The sequence below is a fragment of the Lissotriton helveticus genome, chromosome 5_1, assembly GCF_964261635.1.
Source record: "Lissotriton helveticus chromosome 5_1, aLisHel1.1, whole genome shotgun sequence".
NCBI lineage: Eukaryota > Metazoa > Chordata > Amphibia > Caudata > Salamandridae > Lissotriton > Lissotriton helveticus.
The window spans coordinates 1,447,506,190-1,447,522,182 of NC_136065.1; the positions used below are offsets into that span (position 1 = coordinate 1,447,506,190).

Consider the following 15,993-nt stretch of genomic DNA (forward strand, 5'->3'; position numbering starts at 1 on the left):
GGATATATGAGTAGGTGTTTGAGTGGTTGTATGGGTGAGTGAGTGGTTCTGTAGAGAGTCTGCATGGGTGAGACTGTTCATTGGAGTGGTTGTATAGATGAATATGTGGGTGAGCAAGACACCCTGCCCCACTATTGTCAGCCAGAAACAGATTAGAGAACGTAAAAGGAAAAATCGATTCCGTCATCAAAATTGGGGCAGCTACACAGAGACAGACACTAAATACTGGAGTAACACAGAAGGATGCTCTGACTATCCGCCAAACACGAGGATAAAGATGACACCCCCACCACATAAGAGTACCTACAACTCCGCGATCAATCAGAAAGAATAGGCCAGCTGAAGAAGAAAATAATAACAATGGACATTGAATCTCCCGCCCCAGGCTACCCCATATGTTATTGTTTTAAATAAAATTCAAAAGTTAGCTGTGAATCATAGCGAAATGTACGAGTCATTGAAAAATCAGGTGGTTCACTGGCTTTCTGTCAACTCTAATGTTGGTGCACATAAATTATATCAGGACATTATTATTCTGAGGCGAGTCAATTGGGTGGGCAAATCTAGAAAGTCATGCCCGGGAGACTGCGTAGTGGTAAATTTTCGAAATTGTCAACTGGTGGGTGATTTGTTGAACATTTTCTCGAATGATGATAAAGGCTATTACTCTGACAAATTTGATTATATAATGGCCATCCTATTGGGCTTTTTTGGGCCTAATTATGGCAATAACAACACACATATGCGTTACCACCCTACACTAAATGCGCCTTTGTACAACAGGTACTTACCACTGATAAGATGTTGTGAAATAGATTGACAAAGGGGAGACAGGGCTGCTAAAAAAAATCCTTGAATATGGGTCACGTTGCAAACTGTGGGCTCCTAAATGCTTATTTGATAACACAGGTTGAAGATGGTGGAATGGAGGGGCATTTGTGTGGTGTTGGGGATGCTGTCCAAGAGACTAGGTTGAATGCTGGCTTGGAGGGATGACCCGGTTGCACCTTCCCGGACACAGGCTTTGGACGAGCCTAGTGCCGGTGGTGGTGAACCCCCATTTACCAGTAACCTATCGATAGGTGGTCCTGCCATACATCCAAATGAGCCTTTAAATATTATGACGTGGAATGTAGCTGGGATTAAAAATAAGATCAGGGATGAGGATTGGCTGAAAACACTAGAGGTGTGTGCGGTTGCACCGATGGGCAGGATGGGCAGAGCGAAAGGTGGCCTAGCCACACTAATTGCAGTCACCTCGCATTGGATTTTAAGGGATACTTATGTCTCATCACAATATTACCAGCTTTTGCATTTTTATTCAAAAGGCAAACAGGCCATAGATATACTAAACTTGTATAACAATATTTTTGATAACACAAAAAGTAAAGTTATCAAAGCACTTGAAAATTACTTGGATACATTTCTGAAGGGACTTAATGGGGATTTCGTTTTACTTTGGGGGGTGATTTTAACTGTGTTAAGTGTGCCTATGAAGTTGAAGAACCCTGTGGGTACTGTGAGGAATTCGGTGACAGGATTCCGCATTTCGCACATGATACATATGGGGAGGCAATAATGCCTTGGCTAGAGCACATTTTTAATCTGCTAACATGCTGTAAAATCGAAATCGACAAATGGAACCCTACATCTATTTTAGAGCTAGGGAAAAGTAAACTGAATCTCAAATATTTAAAGATTATGGAAAACGAAAGGAATAGGGTTGCCACCCAAAAACCTAGGGTTGTCTCTTATTGCGAACGCCGACTTACGATGATGTTACAGCCTTATCTAACGCTGGTTAGAAACATCCAACATAGATTTTATTTAACCAGATTAAGGATGGGGACATTACACTTTTTATTTGCATTCCCAAAAATGGAAAAATGGGGTTATAAATTACCAAATTGCCTGTGTGACGGAAAAACAAAACAGTCCACGTTGCATTTTGTCTGTTTTGTAGTTTTTATAGAGATATCCGGAAATCAATTTAAAGCCCCTTTTTTTTAATGAATAGGCTTTTTAATTACAAACAAGCTTTCAATTTTATTTGTAGTCTGGGAAACCTAAAAATCATAAACTCTGTGATCCGATATGTGTAACTTGCAATTAGAAAAAGAAAGGATTACACACATTTGGATGCACTACTATATGAAACAATGGATGAAAAGTGTTAGATTCTCTCATTTTTAGTATCTACACTGAAATGAAAATGCACTAGCACTTTATGTAATCTCATGTACTTATGATTTACTGTGCTGACTAGACAATGTATTAAGATGAGATGCAGCACTATGCACTTTACGTATCCCTAGGCACTAAATAAGCACCAGCACTACCAATCATAATTAAATATTTTGTATAAACTTATTGCACAATAACTCGAATTGTTTACATCTCCTAATGGCGGCCTTATAACAGTTTCATTCTTTTTTTATATTATATATGCATTAGATATTATATATGCATTAGAATTAATTCCTGTCATTTTTTAGCTTGTATAAATACAACCTGCTATTTCAATGATTTTTAATTATAATGTTATGTAGGATCGATTTTCCTTGAATAATATGCTTTTATGGTGGTTTTACTTGCACCGAATAAAGTTGAATTTGACTTTGACTTTGAATATGTGGGTGTGTAACTGTATGGATGAGTGAGTGGCTATGTGAGTACATGTATGGGACGTGAGTGGGTATATAAGTGGCTGTATGGGTGAGTGACCGGGTGTGTGAGTGGCTCAATGAATCATTGAGTGGATGTGTGAATGGTTGCATGGGTGTGTCAGTGGGTGTATGAGCTTTTGTGTGAGTGTGTGATTGGATGTGTGAGTGGCTCTGTGGATGATGTCATTTGAGATGTCATCGGTGATGTCACTGAACATGTAATGAGTAATGTAATATGTGAGGTCATAAGCAGTGAATTGTGGTGTATAAGATATACTTAGCTCAGGTAACAATAACTGCAGAATTTTACTGGTTTTGTATGAGTGAAGTCTGAACCTAACTATAACATCCTTGTAACAGATGTTTTCAGTGAAAAATAAAAATGTAAATTAAAGCATAAAAAGAGATAGATAGATAGATAGATAGATAGATAGATAGATAGATAGATAGATAGATAGATAGATAGATAGATAGAAAGACAGACAGACAGACAGAAGTTATCTACAAGGTATGCAGATATACATACCTTGACAATTTTATGGTAGTCAATATTTTGGTTATCACAGTTTTTTCAGCATGATATTTATGTCCACGATATTCTAACATTCTGGAAAAGCAAAATTCTAACTACAACTTCATCAATGACAAACCAAAGTGTTTATGCAGAGATTAAAATGATTTATTATTTCACAGTTGGATATTTACATTGAAAGCATCAGAAAGCTGGTATTGCATACCCTTTTACAAAAACATTAAGATAACAAAATCTGTATGACATAAAGTTGCACATAGGCTTTCCTGGAGAAACCTTGCACCTAACATGATCATGTGAAATTCCGCATCACATTTGTAAGTCTTTAACCTAAATTTGCTTAGTTAGAGACACACTTCTTATCTAAATGTGTATCCTTGGTGAAATGCTGATTATTCTTTAATGAATATAAAATGTTGGGACAAGATGAGAACACAGTTCCACTTGGAAAAGTGTTTTCTCTTAAGCACCTGCTTGAAAGAAGATAATTTGTAATACAGTATGTGTCTGATAATTAACATAGGCAACATACTTAAGTATGGATAGTGTAGGGGCGTTTGTCTACATAAAATGTATACATCACGATTTCCAGTTAATAGATTTCTATTATCACAACTATTTGTTCAGTATTACACTTGTTTATATCTACTATATCTTTTGTAATGCTGTATCAAAAAATGTCTTGGACTCTACACTGCCTCTGACCACTGGTCAACCAAGTGACCAAATATGCAAACTGCACTACAAAATTCCTTCAAAAACATTCTTTTGACTTACACGTTTCAGTCACGTGGAGAGCCACTACCATTGAAATTTAAAGGCAGAAAGAGTAATATAGATTGTCGGAATACTGTTCAGTTTTATAGATTTAGCAACGTTTTTCACCTAAGGTATCAGGGAAAGGAAACATGAAAGGCAGTGCTTCAATGATAATATTTGATAGGGAAACAGCCTGCACGATAGGGGGCATTGAGGTTTATGAGACAAATTAGAACATTGCTACTGCTCCTAGTCTGTACAGGCTAGTGCATTATTAGGCATTTATTTATTAGCTAGTTAGCAGCTTGTGAATTTAGGGGGCTGGATATTTCTTATAACAAGTGGACTACATGAGAAATTAACTAGGTTCAACAAGATCTAAAATCGTAGATGATCAATATGCAGAAGTGTTACGTGTGTAAATTGTTGGAATTAGGATTGAGAATATTCATTAGACTAGAAAATTACCGCACTGGTAAACATAACATGAATCTGAACTAAGAAGGCAAATGAATCTGGCAGAAGTAAGAATTTTAAAAATTGAAAATTGTAAAGCAATTCTTGTGCTTATTTCTGTTTCAAGATGTAACATTGTTGCGCTATCATTGGTGTAAATTTTGAATACCGTACAATTCATAGATTTCATCATGTGCTGGATGACATTAATCTCAATTAATGTAAATAGATGGTGATTAAAATGGAACTGAAGATATAGCAACCTAGATGTATTTCCAGTAGATCTGCTGAAGGCGCTGATGCTTTGCCAAGTGGATGCCTCATGCATGGTGCTAGCCTTCTGCTGAACCATTAATATAAAAAAGAGGGATTATCCAAAAACTGACGACAGTGGCTGGATATGGTCCAAATAAGCAACAAGGTTACCAATCAGTGGAGTTGTCTAATATTAAAAAAATAACAAATCACGTGAAATTAAACAATAAATGCACAACAGGGAAGGACAAATAAGAGCACATCAGCAACAGAGCAACTTTATTTCATATATTTGTTTCTACAAATATATCATTAAAAAGCGACACAAAAAGGCAAAAGAAAGTATTTTCAATAGATTAATTTATTTTTTAGTTCTATGTGATTTGTTAATGTTTTAATGTTAGCGTACTACTTTGACATACATTGAGAAAAGTGGCAGACAGCTGAGTCTCCACCCTCGGAAATCGGGTGCTTTGCACACATCTAAATGGACGGACTAAAAGTTTGGTGGACGGGCGACCTGATATTTTATGGTGGATTCCCTGAATTAGCCAAATGCTAAATCACGCAAAAAAAAATGTGAGAAGATGAAGACAGAAAGAGGCATGTATGGAGGTGAATCGACACTCTTTATCCTTTATGCACATTCATGATGCCCCCATATTTTATTGATATATGCCCAGTAAGGTATTTTCATCGTAAGCATCTTTCTATGTTTAATAAATAACAAAGTCGCATTTTTCTATATCTGTAAACTTTTAGAAAGTTTAAAATGCAGAAGGAAGCACTTTTTCTCAAACATGTGAATCCATTTGAAACCGTGGTTGTTGATTTCACCTTATTATAATTAAAATAAGAGATTTTTAGACCGGATCTCATTGTTATCTATGTTTTGTTTACTTCTGAGAAACCCAGTCCTGTTTCCATGCTTCCTGCTCCTTTTCTAGGAAACTCCCTAACTATATTCGAGTCACTAATTCATTCTTACATCCTCCTTTTCCTCTCGCATATACATACCATTTTCTTATTTATTCGGTTATCAATTATACATGATGTGCATTTTTGTATTGTATGCCCTTGAGGACTCCCGCTATTATTTGTTGTTTTTCTGCGCCCTCTTTGTGCATTCCTAAATGTCTAGTTGTGACCTGTTCTCCCACCCCCACCGTGTTGCCACCATTACAGATCCACTCACCGTGATCTGTGCTCTAATCTACGCTATTTAGAAAGGGACTCGGCTCAGAAGAGGGTACTACATGAGTGTGATGTGCTCCCCATTTTGCTCCAAGCACTCCAATTATGCCATGGAGCCCCAATGTTAAGAAAAAGAAAGACATGACTCAGCTTGAGCACATATAAGCTTCATTCAGCATGACTTGCCAGAGCTACCTGAATCTGTAAAGGATGTGGATGAATAAAACGAAGGAAAAATCAGGAGGGGACGAATGGCACTGACTGAGAAAGTACGCTTATACACTTGCATTGAAAAATATTTGAAAACAATAGCTTTACACGTTTTATTTTATGACAATGGCTTTACGAGCGACTTTCAACAAAAATGTCTCCTTTCTGCATACATACCTTTCAATACTTCTGACTCTAAATACGGACATATTCAATTTTCCAGATTCAGAAACTCATGTAAAGCACTGTAAGGAGAAAACAATGCTTTCCAGCCAGCCGATTGACTACTAGGTTCATTTACTGTTACCATAACAGAATAATTGTAATGACAACGTCATTTTAATTAATTTAAATTGAATTGCAATTTCTTCAGAGGAAATAAAGGCCGATAGACATGTTTTCTTGGCTTAAAAAAAACGAAAACGAATGTAGAAATTGGTAAGCAAGTTCAGATCTTTCTATGTGATTCTTCAACACATTTTTCATATTAGATATACTCATCACCATCGTAGTGCTTCTTTCAAAATTTTGTTAACAATGAATGCCCGACCAAAAATCAAATTACAACTTTTACATTGAACTTCCAAACAATGATGCTTGTATGTGTCATATTGAGCAGAAAGTAAGCAAATGCAACCAGCAAACCTGTTAGAATAATATCATACATTATTTGTGTAATTTTCACTGAAATTATATATTTCAAAATGTTTGATTTTCAACCAATGGGCTCGGTAGTTTCATGTGATTGGGTGAAAAGAAATGCTGGTAAGTTTATCGACATGATACCCAGGCTACTGAGAACAGGATGGGGAATGAGAGCTATATACAGCTGTATTATAAAAACATTAGTCTAACTTTAGTAATAGTCTTTGTTTTTGAACTCCACAGAGTATTCACTTCATTGGTAGCTGCATCAACATCACCATTAGGAGATCAATTTCTCCACTCTTTCCCCGAGAGTTCAATGTCTTTTCCTGCAAAGGATTAGTCAAACCACACTGTAGCAGGAGTTAAGCATTTCCTTCTAAACGTGCTATGGCGCAGTAATCTGATGGAGAATGTTCACACAAAGAAATGTTTCTTCTCTCAGAATTTGTCCCATTGCTTTTCCGTATTCAAATGGTCTCCCACTACGTAATGTTAGTACTGATGCAAGAAAAACCTCTTCTTAAAGCTCCATGAAAAATAAACCATCTCCTTAAAGGGCCTTTAATGTGTTGACCACTTCCATGTGTTAAATGTATATTTTATGTACATTGTTCCACAGCAACTATCGAGTGACCTGTGAAATAAAAAATAAGATTGTAAGTTTACATGTGGATAACGGATTAGTCTTTAAAATTGAACATTTAAAAATGTTTTGCAAAACCGTTTTCATTCTGATAGCACTTTGTTACTCTGAGCGTACACAAACATAGCTACTTGGGTTCATAAACATTAACCCCTTCGATGCTCATGACGAGCCCAGCTCGTCATGGAGTTTCCATTGACTTCAATGGAAATTACATTCAAAGCCATAAAACACCTTAGCATCCAAGTGGTTAAACACCCTCCATGATTCATACATACAACACTCAACATACAGACTCACACTAGGTCCTGGACAACATGTTTTGAGAACAAGTTTTATGTCATCAAGAACTTTGCCCCTCCATACGATTACATATAATTTTCCTTTCTTTTTTTTCCTTTCTGACTTTGGTCTATGTGGTAGCATAAACTTTGCCGTTCTCTTAGTGATGATTGTGCATTTAATTTACTTTTCCCCATTCTCACTCAATAATGCATTCTAGTGTTTGTATTTTTTAATACGACTAGCCGGTCCTCAAATGGCTATTGGGTTCTCCTCGAGTTTATGTTGTTCTGTAGGCTGCTTTTCCTTTAACTATATTTTATTTATTGAAAATGTCGTCAGACATCCCATGTTTTAATAGCCAATGCCCGTCTTGCTGATAATGCCTTTCAATGTCATGTCATTTTTTTCCATACTGTGTCTCTTTTCAATGGTACATTTTTGCTTGCAATGTTCAACACACTGTCCATCATCCCCTTTGGTTTTACATTTTTCTTACTGGCATTATTTTATAACTGCACACCACTCATCCCGTTATGACTTTCTTCTGGCTCTCTTTTAATTGATGTTGTTATCTCCTATGCCTTCACACCCTCGTTTTTTTCTTTTGATCAAAAAAGTGGCATGTTGAGCTTTGATCAATTTTTCCATTTCTGCATGCATAATATTCCGAGAATTATTAAGTGCCCTTTGGTTACTCATTAGGTTCCCCACATCCTCAAAATTCTCATCTCATAAATCAATTAATATATCAAAAAGTATTCTTCATAAGGCCATTTCGCTCTGTCAAGGTCAATTTGAACTTTGAGATTCTAAATGTACAGCACTTTGTGCTTTCCTAAGATTGAGATTATTTTTTCCAGGACACCTTATGTGTACCAGGTGACCAGATATTATATCACTGAAATGAATGGTTGTTATGCACCAGATCATATTGTGGGAGTTAGTGAGAGAGAAGGGATAGACTGCCAAATGCTCTACAATGGGTAAATAGACCTAAGTTAAATACAGTGCTATCATTATTTGTCCCTGTTGTATTATGCACGAGACCTTTAAAACAACTATGTAGCAACTTCAAATATAAATGTAAAAGTCTACTAAATATGAGGGTCATCAAGGTTCATCAAGGTTTCCCCTTTCAGTAAAGGAGAACTGGGACGACAGGAGTACATGTCATATCTTCTGAAGTGGATATCTATATTGGGTTGCCATTTGTTAGAACCGTTGTATGGGGAGATGACAGGTTCTTACCTTGTACCTTCGCAGATGGACAGAGAAACAATGTATAGTTTAACTGCTTACAGCAACGGGAGATTGAGTACCACGCCTGGGCTCAATTAAATGAGAAGGTAATTTCGAAATGAATAAAAAGTGTCAACTGGTTTAAAAAGCCAACAGTTTGTGTTTAATTGATTGGGAATTCCCTAGGCTTAACTCTGAACTCATCTTTGTAAATATTTCCTTACATAAAAAATTGCAATAGTTGCCACTTTTCTCCTACCCATTCCACCTTTGCTGAAATGCCCCAATCAGCGCACACTACACTCAGAACTGGTTTAAATTACACAACCAAATTTCATCCTCCACAAAATTTGAGCATATAACTCCAATCCTTAGAAGCTTGGACTTGCTTCCCATCGATGCAAGAATCAATGTAAATAGGTCAGCCTTGTCTGTAAATTCTTGCATGGGCACATGTCTATCGATCTGGCCCAATTACTCATTTCTAGTACGGAAAGAGGAACCAGGACCCCTTGGTGTTTAGAATGGCTAAGGCTAAGAACTTCTAAGCTCAAGAGCTCTAACTGCGTTCTGGAAGTCTCTTCCAGTAACCTGAAGCACCAAACCATCATTCATGCTCTTCAGAAGACTAGGTCTAAAATACACATTAAGACAAATTGGCAAAGCTAATAGGTCTCAACAGTGGCATATATTGACTTTGCCAATTCTTGTTTTTTCCCTGATGGCTATAGCAATCGTGTAATAATTTTTCTTAATCTGATAGAAAACCATTATGAGATAGCCACCACGTGTTACAGGTAAGGCAGCCATCCTATAGTGATTTTTCATAAAATAATAAATGCATGTGCCGTCGCCATGTAATAATGCTTTTCGTTTCTTTTAAGCAAAGTCATCTTGCAATGGTTTGTTTTAGAAAAATCCTTTAAAATAGTTGTGATATGTAAGTTTGCATTTATGGTAGCCAACTTGGAATGTTTTTTCTGTAATATAAAGGTTCTGAAAAGCCTATTGTGCATGTCCATGCATGCGCACTCATGGGTAGCCAATTTGAAATGGTTCAAAAGGCATTATAATATGGCTGCCCATCAATAGAGTAGTGTGTCTTATGAGGATCATGAGGCATTAGGAGAAAGTGACCATAGAGGTGGGCTCATAGTTTAATAATCAGAATGGCAAATGAAAGGAGTATAAGCAGAAGGACACAGAGAGTGGGAGAGAAAATAGTTCCTCAGGCAATTTAAGGACTGATGCCAGCGGGGAAAGGTATACTCTCTAAAAATACTCTCTAAAAAACACACAGTGAAATATAAATGCTTATTGGGTCTTCACCAGAACGGGGAGGACAGCCATTGAATCAGGAGCAAATATCACAAAAGTCTGGCTTTGCAATGCTTAATTTATAAACCTCCTTAAGTTGCAATACTGTTACCACCCAGACTGTAATATAGAATGAAATTGTTTAAAGTTTATGTTGAATGATGGACCTTATTTTATACTGTAAGTCATTGTGTACAATAAATTCAACTCTATTGATGTTGGTAACCACCATGACAATCAGGCACACCCTTTATTCACATATTAGTCTGACCTGCTTTAAGTTATATTAAGTCACTTCCTTACCGGTCTGGGGCACAATCAGCCTAAAGTCTTAACCAGGTCTTTCACATGTTTCCAATAGAGCGGCAAAACTCACTATACACATCATTTACTTCGGTTTCTCCATACAAATACTTCATAACATAAACTTACTTATATTAAACCATTTTCTCAATAATATATCACACTGCTGCACCAATATCACACCCTTTCCCTCCGTCACACTGATCCTTCTACTGAGACACCTCTCACAATTTTTATCAAGAATTCTTCCGCAATACCCCTGCCTACCAATTCCAAAATGGCCACTACACTGGCTGGCACAAGAACCCCACCTAGAAATCCCATACTAACCCTCTTGCCAAAAACCCCAATCCAGCTTGCATGAACAAACTTGCAATGGGAACGTTATGCCTTTGAAGAAAAGTGTTCTTCTGATCTGCATCATTTATACCGGGACTCCATTGTTTTTTCATTGCCATCTCGTGTCAAACACTTCCACACGACCCACCTGGTCATTTCTGCTGATGCCTGAGGAAATTCTAGATGACACGACAAAAAACATCTTGCAGCCTGCATTTCTGCCCAGGAACTGTCGCACACCCAACCCCCCCCCCCCCCGTTCTTTGCAGTTCAACTGAAAACCACGAGCCACTCACACCCTGAGTAGATGATTTCTTTTCCATCTCCTGCTCCCAGCCTGGTAAACATCCTTGACACCGTGATCAGGTTATCTGGACAATGGTCTGATTGCTGGCCCTTGATCAGGGTGATTAAACAATGACTTGAAAGACCAGGCTTTGATCAAGGCAATTGAACAATGACCTAAAAGACTGAGCCTTGATCAAAGCTGAGTGAACAATAATTTGTGTACCAAGCCCTGACCAGGTCACTATCTACAAACATCGTCTGGATCTGGTTATCAACTGCAAGCACTGCCCTGTTTAAACAATGAACTAACAGCCAAAAGACTGCAATGAAAAAGTATAAAAGGCGTGTAAGCTGCAGAGTGAAGCAGCAGCCTCCTCTGTCTTGTCTCTGACTAGCTTGGGACTCTGTTCCATAGCCCAGGCTATTGAATAAATCTGGGTTCCTCCTGCAGACGTAGGCTCCTGTGTCTCCTTTTACTAAGTATGGAAGGTATGGAAGACTTGGGCGGTTCCCCCGCCGCTGAGTCCCAGTAAGTGGGTTTAACCGGTTCTTCAAATGGCGCCTGAACAGGGACTCCATGAGCACGAAGGTCAGGCCCGGTGGATGTGAGGGTTGCACGGAGAGACTCCGACGGAGGTACCCTACCCGAGGGATTCTTGCAATCCGGTAAGCTGAACGGCTCGTCCGCTGTTCCTCGCCACCCGGTCTGGGCCACTTGACCGCGTTCTCGCTGGAGTCCACTAGCAAATAATTTCTGGAGCAGGACACAGCCCTACGTCTGCAGAAGAGAACTACCCCTGTAAGGTAAGGGTGGACTGATCACCCATCAAGTCTGTATGATTCTGTTATTGACTTTCGCAAAAGCCACGCTGTTATTGACTTTTGCAAAAGCCAAGCAAGCGAGGTGAGTTTTAAAACCCACTGGTGCTGTTATCTGTTTTTTAAGCATGCCAGTCAGGAGTAAGTTAGAGAAATTATGTTGTTGTATGTGTACACAGGACTCCCAGCTGGAGGCGGATGGTCCGATACCTCCAGAAGGGACACCTGGCCATACGATGTATGTTAAACATGGCCCTTCTGCCATAACGTTTTCCTCATTCCAATTTAGAGGAACAATTAATGAAAAGAAAAACGTGCCCGTCTATGTTTGAATCTGTCCGATTTTTGGGGAAAGAGATTGAGCAGAGAGCTACAAAGCAGAAGGCTCAAGAAGGAAAACGCTCTGATATCCTTTAGGATCAAGTTCGTGCCATAAGGAACTTTATAAATAAATAAAATAAATGTTTGACCGGTGGCAAACAGTTCTTCAAAAGCTCAGACAATGCAGTGCTGTGTCATAGCGCATTTTGCAAACTAGTGAGGTAAAACTTTATACTGCAACACTTTACAAGAGGCCCTGCAAAGCCACTTCTGCAGAGCATACCGCACGCCATGAGGGCAACGGCATCATTTCCTTTTCGCCAACGCCGTGAGGGGAACGGCTGGTCTTGCAACGCCATAGTCCCACCCAGGCAAACTACGTTCCCCAGCAGCCCCGAGTGCGGCGCTCTACCCTGATGCTCCCAACGCGCCCGGAGGCGCTTTAAGAACTCGGAGCGCCGAACGCTCCTGGGGGCCACTTTTGCAGAGCATACCGCACGCCGTGAGGGCAACGTCATAATTTCCTTTTCGCCAACGCCATGAGGGGAACGGCTGGTCTTGTAATGTCGTAGTCCCACCCAGGCGAACTACATTCCCCAGCAGCCCCAAGGGCGGCACTCTACCCTGAAGCACCCAACGCGCCCGGAGGCGCTTTAAGAACTCAGAGCGCCGAACGCTCCTGGGGGCCACTTCTGCAGAGCATACCGCACGCCGTGAGGGCAACGGCATCATTTCCTTTTCGCCAACGCCGTGAGGGGAACGGCTGGTCTTGCATCGCCGTAGTCCCACCCAGGCGAACTACATTCCCCAGCAGCCCCGAGGGCGGCGCTCTACCCTGACGCTCCCAACACGCCCGGAAGCGCTTTAAGAACTCCCGCACCATGGGACGCGCGTGGGCAGCGCCGGGAGAAGCCCGGGACAAGGACGGGACAGTCTGTGGCAGTCCGGGGCAGGACGAGGCTGGGCTGGGCCACAGACCCTGGTCGTCGTCGTAGCGGAGGTTATTCATACCCGTAAAGTGAGACTTCTGATTCACATGACTGTGACTGGCCGCCTATTGTTATTAATTCCTTAAAGCCATAAGATTATGAGCTGATTTTATCTCCATAGTACCTAACAATTCATGAAAGTCTTTGTTTTTGTTTTTAAACACATTAGATTTTGTTGTTACTGTCAAAAATGTCCTAAATACCCCACCAGTGTTAGCGACGCTGGATAATTATTTAGTTAAAGTGGTTAGCAAAATCAATAACGATCAGAGAAAATCCCTAGGTAGGGGGAGTCCTCCCGTTATACCCCCTGCAACTTCAATGCATCGACCGCTACTCTTTTAGATGATAGCTGTGAACTAGTTAACACTGTTGATGAGAGTATTTAAGTGCCCGCTGAACTAGAGACAAATCAGGATATCCTGGGTGCATCTAATGAAGCTCTGTTACAGACCCCTCCGGCCCCTAGAGCAGTGAGGGCATGTTGGAAACTACAAATTAAACGGGGGGAAATCACAACAAAAAAAGAGCAGATCCACCCCTTAATAATATCCCTGGTGATCTGGAGTTATTGGACAAGAATGATGTTGTTAAAATAGATAACGAGCAACTTGATTTTCTAGTCAGTATCATAGACGCTAAGATTGAAAAGCTGATTAAACCCCTAGTGCTTAAATATGATATCATCTCTACTGAAGTATTAAGACTAGGTGGTCTCTTGGATTCCCACATTGACCGGGCCGGAAGTTCTAGGGCTGCCAAGATGGATTCGGTTGAGAAGGGTCTTAGAGTTAGGGAAGATGTACTTAACTTATCTAAGGGAGAATCTAATAAAACTGAAATAGCTATGCTTAACCCTACGCCTTTACCATGCAAGAATAATCAGGTTGCATTAGCAACAGAAAGTACAATGGGAATAGCAGGAGCTAAGAAAAGTCGTTTTATTAACCTCCCCCTGACTGTGCACCGTATGTCGTCGTTTTAACCAATGTGCCACCAATCGATAACCACAGCAGGAACCACATGATTCCTTTAAAAAAAAAAAACAGTCTCATGGCTGCATAGGCAATGTGGGTTTCCTATTGCTTATTCGGACCAGATTTTATCCACCAGAAGGGTTAACTGGATTGCAAACTCTAGAAAGACTTGTAGGGGCAACTGTGTTATTGTTAATTTCAAACATCCCCAACATGTTGCTACTGTTCTATTAAGAGCAGCTTCGCTATCATACAATTAGAATAGTGTATGTGCACGTCCACTTGGCTACTTTTATAGTCATCTAATTAAAGCGCCCCGAGAGATTAGTAGAAATAGACCATTCACACCTATTTATCGCCCAGTCTTTGAAATTTCAACACAAAATAGGTATCAAGCTCTAGGTTCGCTGGATTCAAATGATTGACTCACCAAGGATCATGGGTCCCATGTGTGTGTGCCTACAAATAGCAAGGTGTCTACCTGTAGACAGGCGACCGAATTAAGAGAGGAGCTTACATATCCTGAGCCAGTTTGGACGATTGATCAAAATGTGCCCCCAGATAGGCAGGTGTTAACGTCCAGACAGGTGATTGAATCAAGTGAGGAGCATACATACCCAGAGCCAAATCTGACGGGCGATCAAAATGTGATTGGTAACTGCGGGGATATCTCAAATGGAAACCTGAAGGCGGGAGATGGCATAAAAGTTATTGATGTACAGGATACTGTAACAAGAGTGGGTTCCATAGGTTTTACAATTGTCAGCTGGAACATTGCCGGACTGAAGTCCAAGGGGAATGTCTTGGGCTGGAAGAGCTTCATCAATAGCCATGATATTCTTTGCTTTCAGGAAACATGGTGCAGGGAAGACGTTAATTATGAGGGGTTTGTCTCTTATAATTTATTGGCGCAAGCCTCCCCTTCAGGGAGAGCTAAAGGCGGCCTTTTGATATTGGTTTCTATTATTCGGCAAATCATAGTAAAAAGACATCTGACTGTGGGTACGCATGCACAGATTATTTGGCTTGTTGAGGACCAAGGGCGTAACATACTGTTAGTGAATTACTACAATAATGTTTTTGATAACACCAGGATGACAGTAGTCAATGATTTGGCCAGCGCAATAGATACTTTTAGTGTAGAAAGTTGTGTTTCCTTTGATATTATTTGGGTAGGTGATTTTAATATTCCGTTATGTGATTAGTCAACCCAAAAAGTGTGCGGGGTTACCAATAACGATGGTTCGGATGACCTGCATTTTAGACATAACAGCTATGGTGAAACGCTGCATAAATTTATGGGATGCTATGAACTGGAAATTTTGGACCCTGTCAAAGATGAAGGGGGCCAGTTTATCCCTACTTATAAGAACAAACAGAGCAGTTCAGTCAATGATCACGTGATTGTTTCTTCTAATATTACCCCATTTTTTGCCCCACCTAGGATTGAAGTCACTTCTCTTAGTGATCATAACTACATAATCCTAGTTTGTTCTTTATGGAGTAGAAGCTCTGTACGTATAGGAACTATAATTACCAACGTGGAACCTCATAGACCTAACGGAGTTAGATTAAGATGGATAGGATAGAAAGCCAAAGAATTATTAAGCTCTATCGTTAAAGAAAATTTGATTGACATTACACTTATTCTTGATAATAATACGGATTTCGAAAGGGTTTTATATGTTTTTAACTGTAATAATAAATCTATTGATGCCAGGTTTACCAGACCCAAAAGGACTCAGATTAGTAA

At 39.7% G+C, this 15,993-nt stretch overlaps 1 protein-coding gene across 3 annotated transcripts in view; it reads right to left on the minus strand.

Annotated features, from left to right (window-relative positions):
• Positions 1–3,323: 3,323 nt before the first annotated feature.
• LOC144755472 (chemokine-like protein TAFA-2) overlaps positions 3,324–15,993 on the minus strand; it is a 908,084-nt gene continuing 895,414 nt past the window's right edge. For all 3 annotated transcript variants that reach the window (XM_078644443.1, XM_078644444.1, XM_078644442.1), the window contains one exon: positions 3,324–7,354. In XM_078644443.1, the coding sequence (XP_078500569.1) occupies positions 7,343–7,354 (12 nt within the window). In that variant the 3' untranslated portion in view covers positions 3,324–7,342. The remainder of the gene's footprint in view (positions 7,355–15,993) is intronic.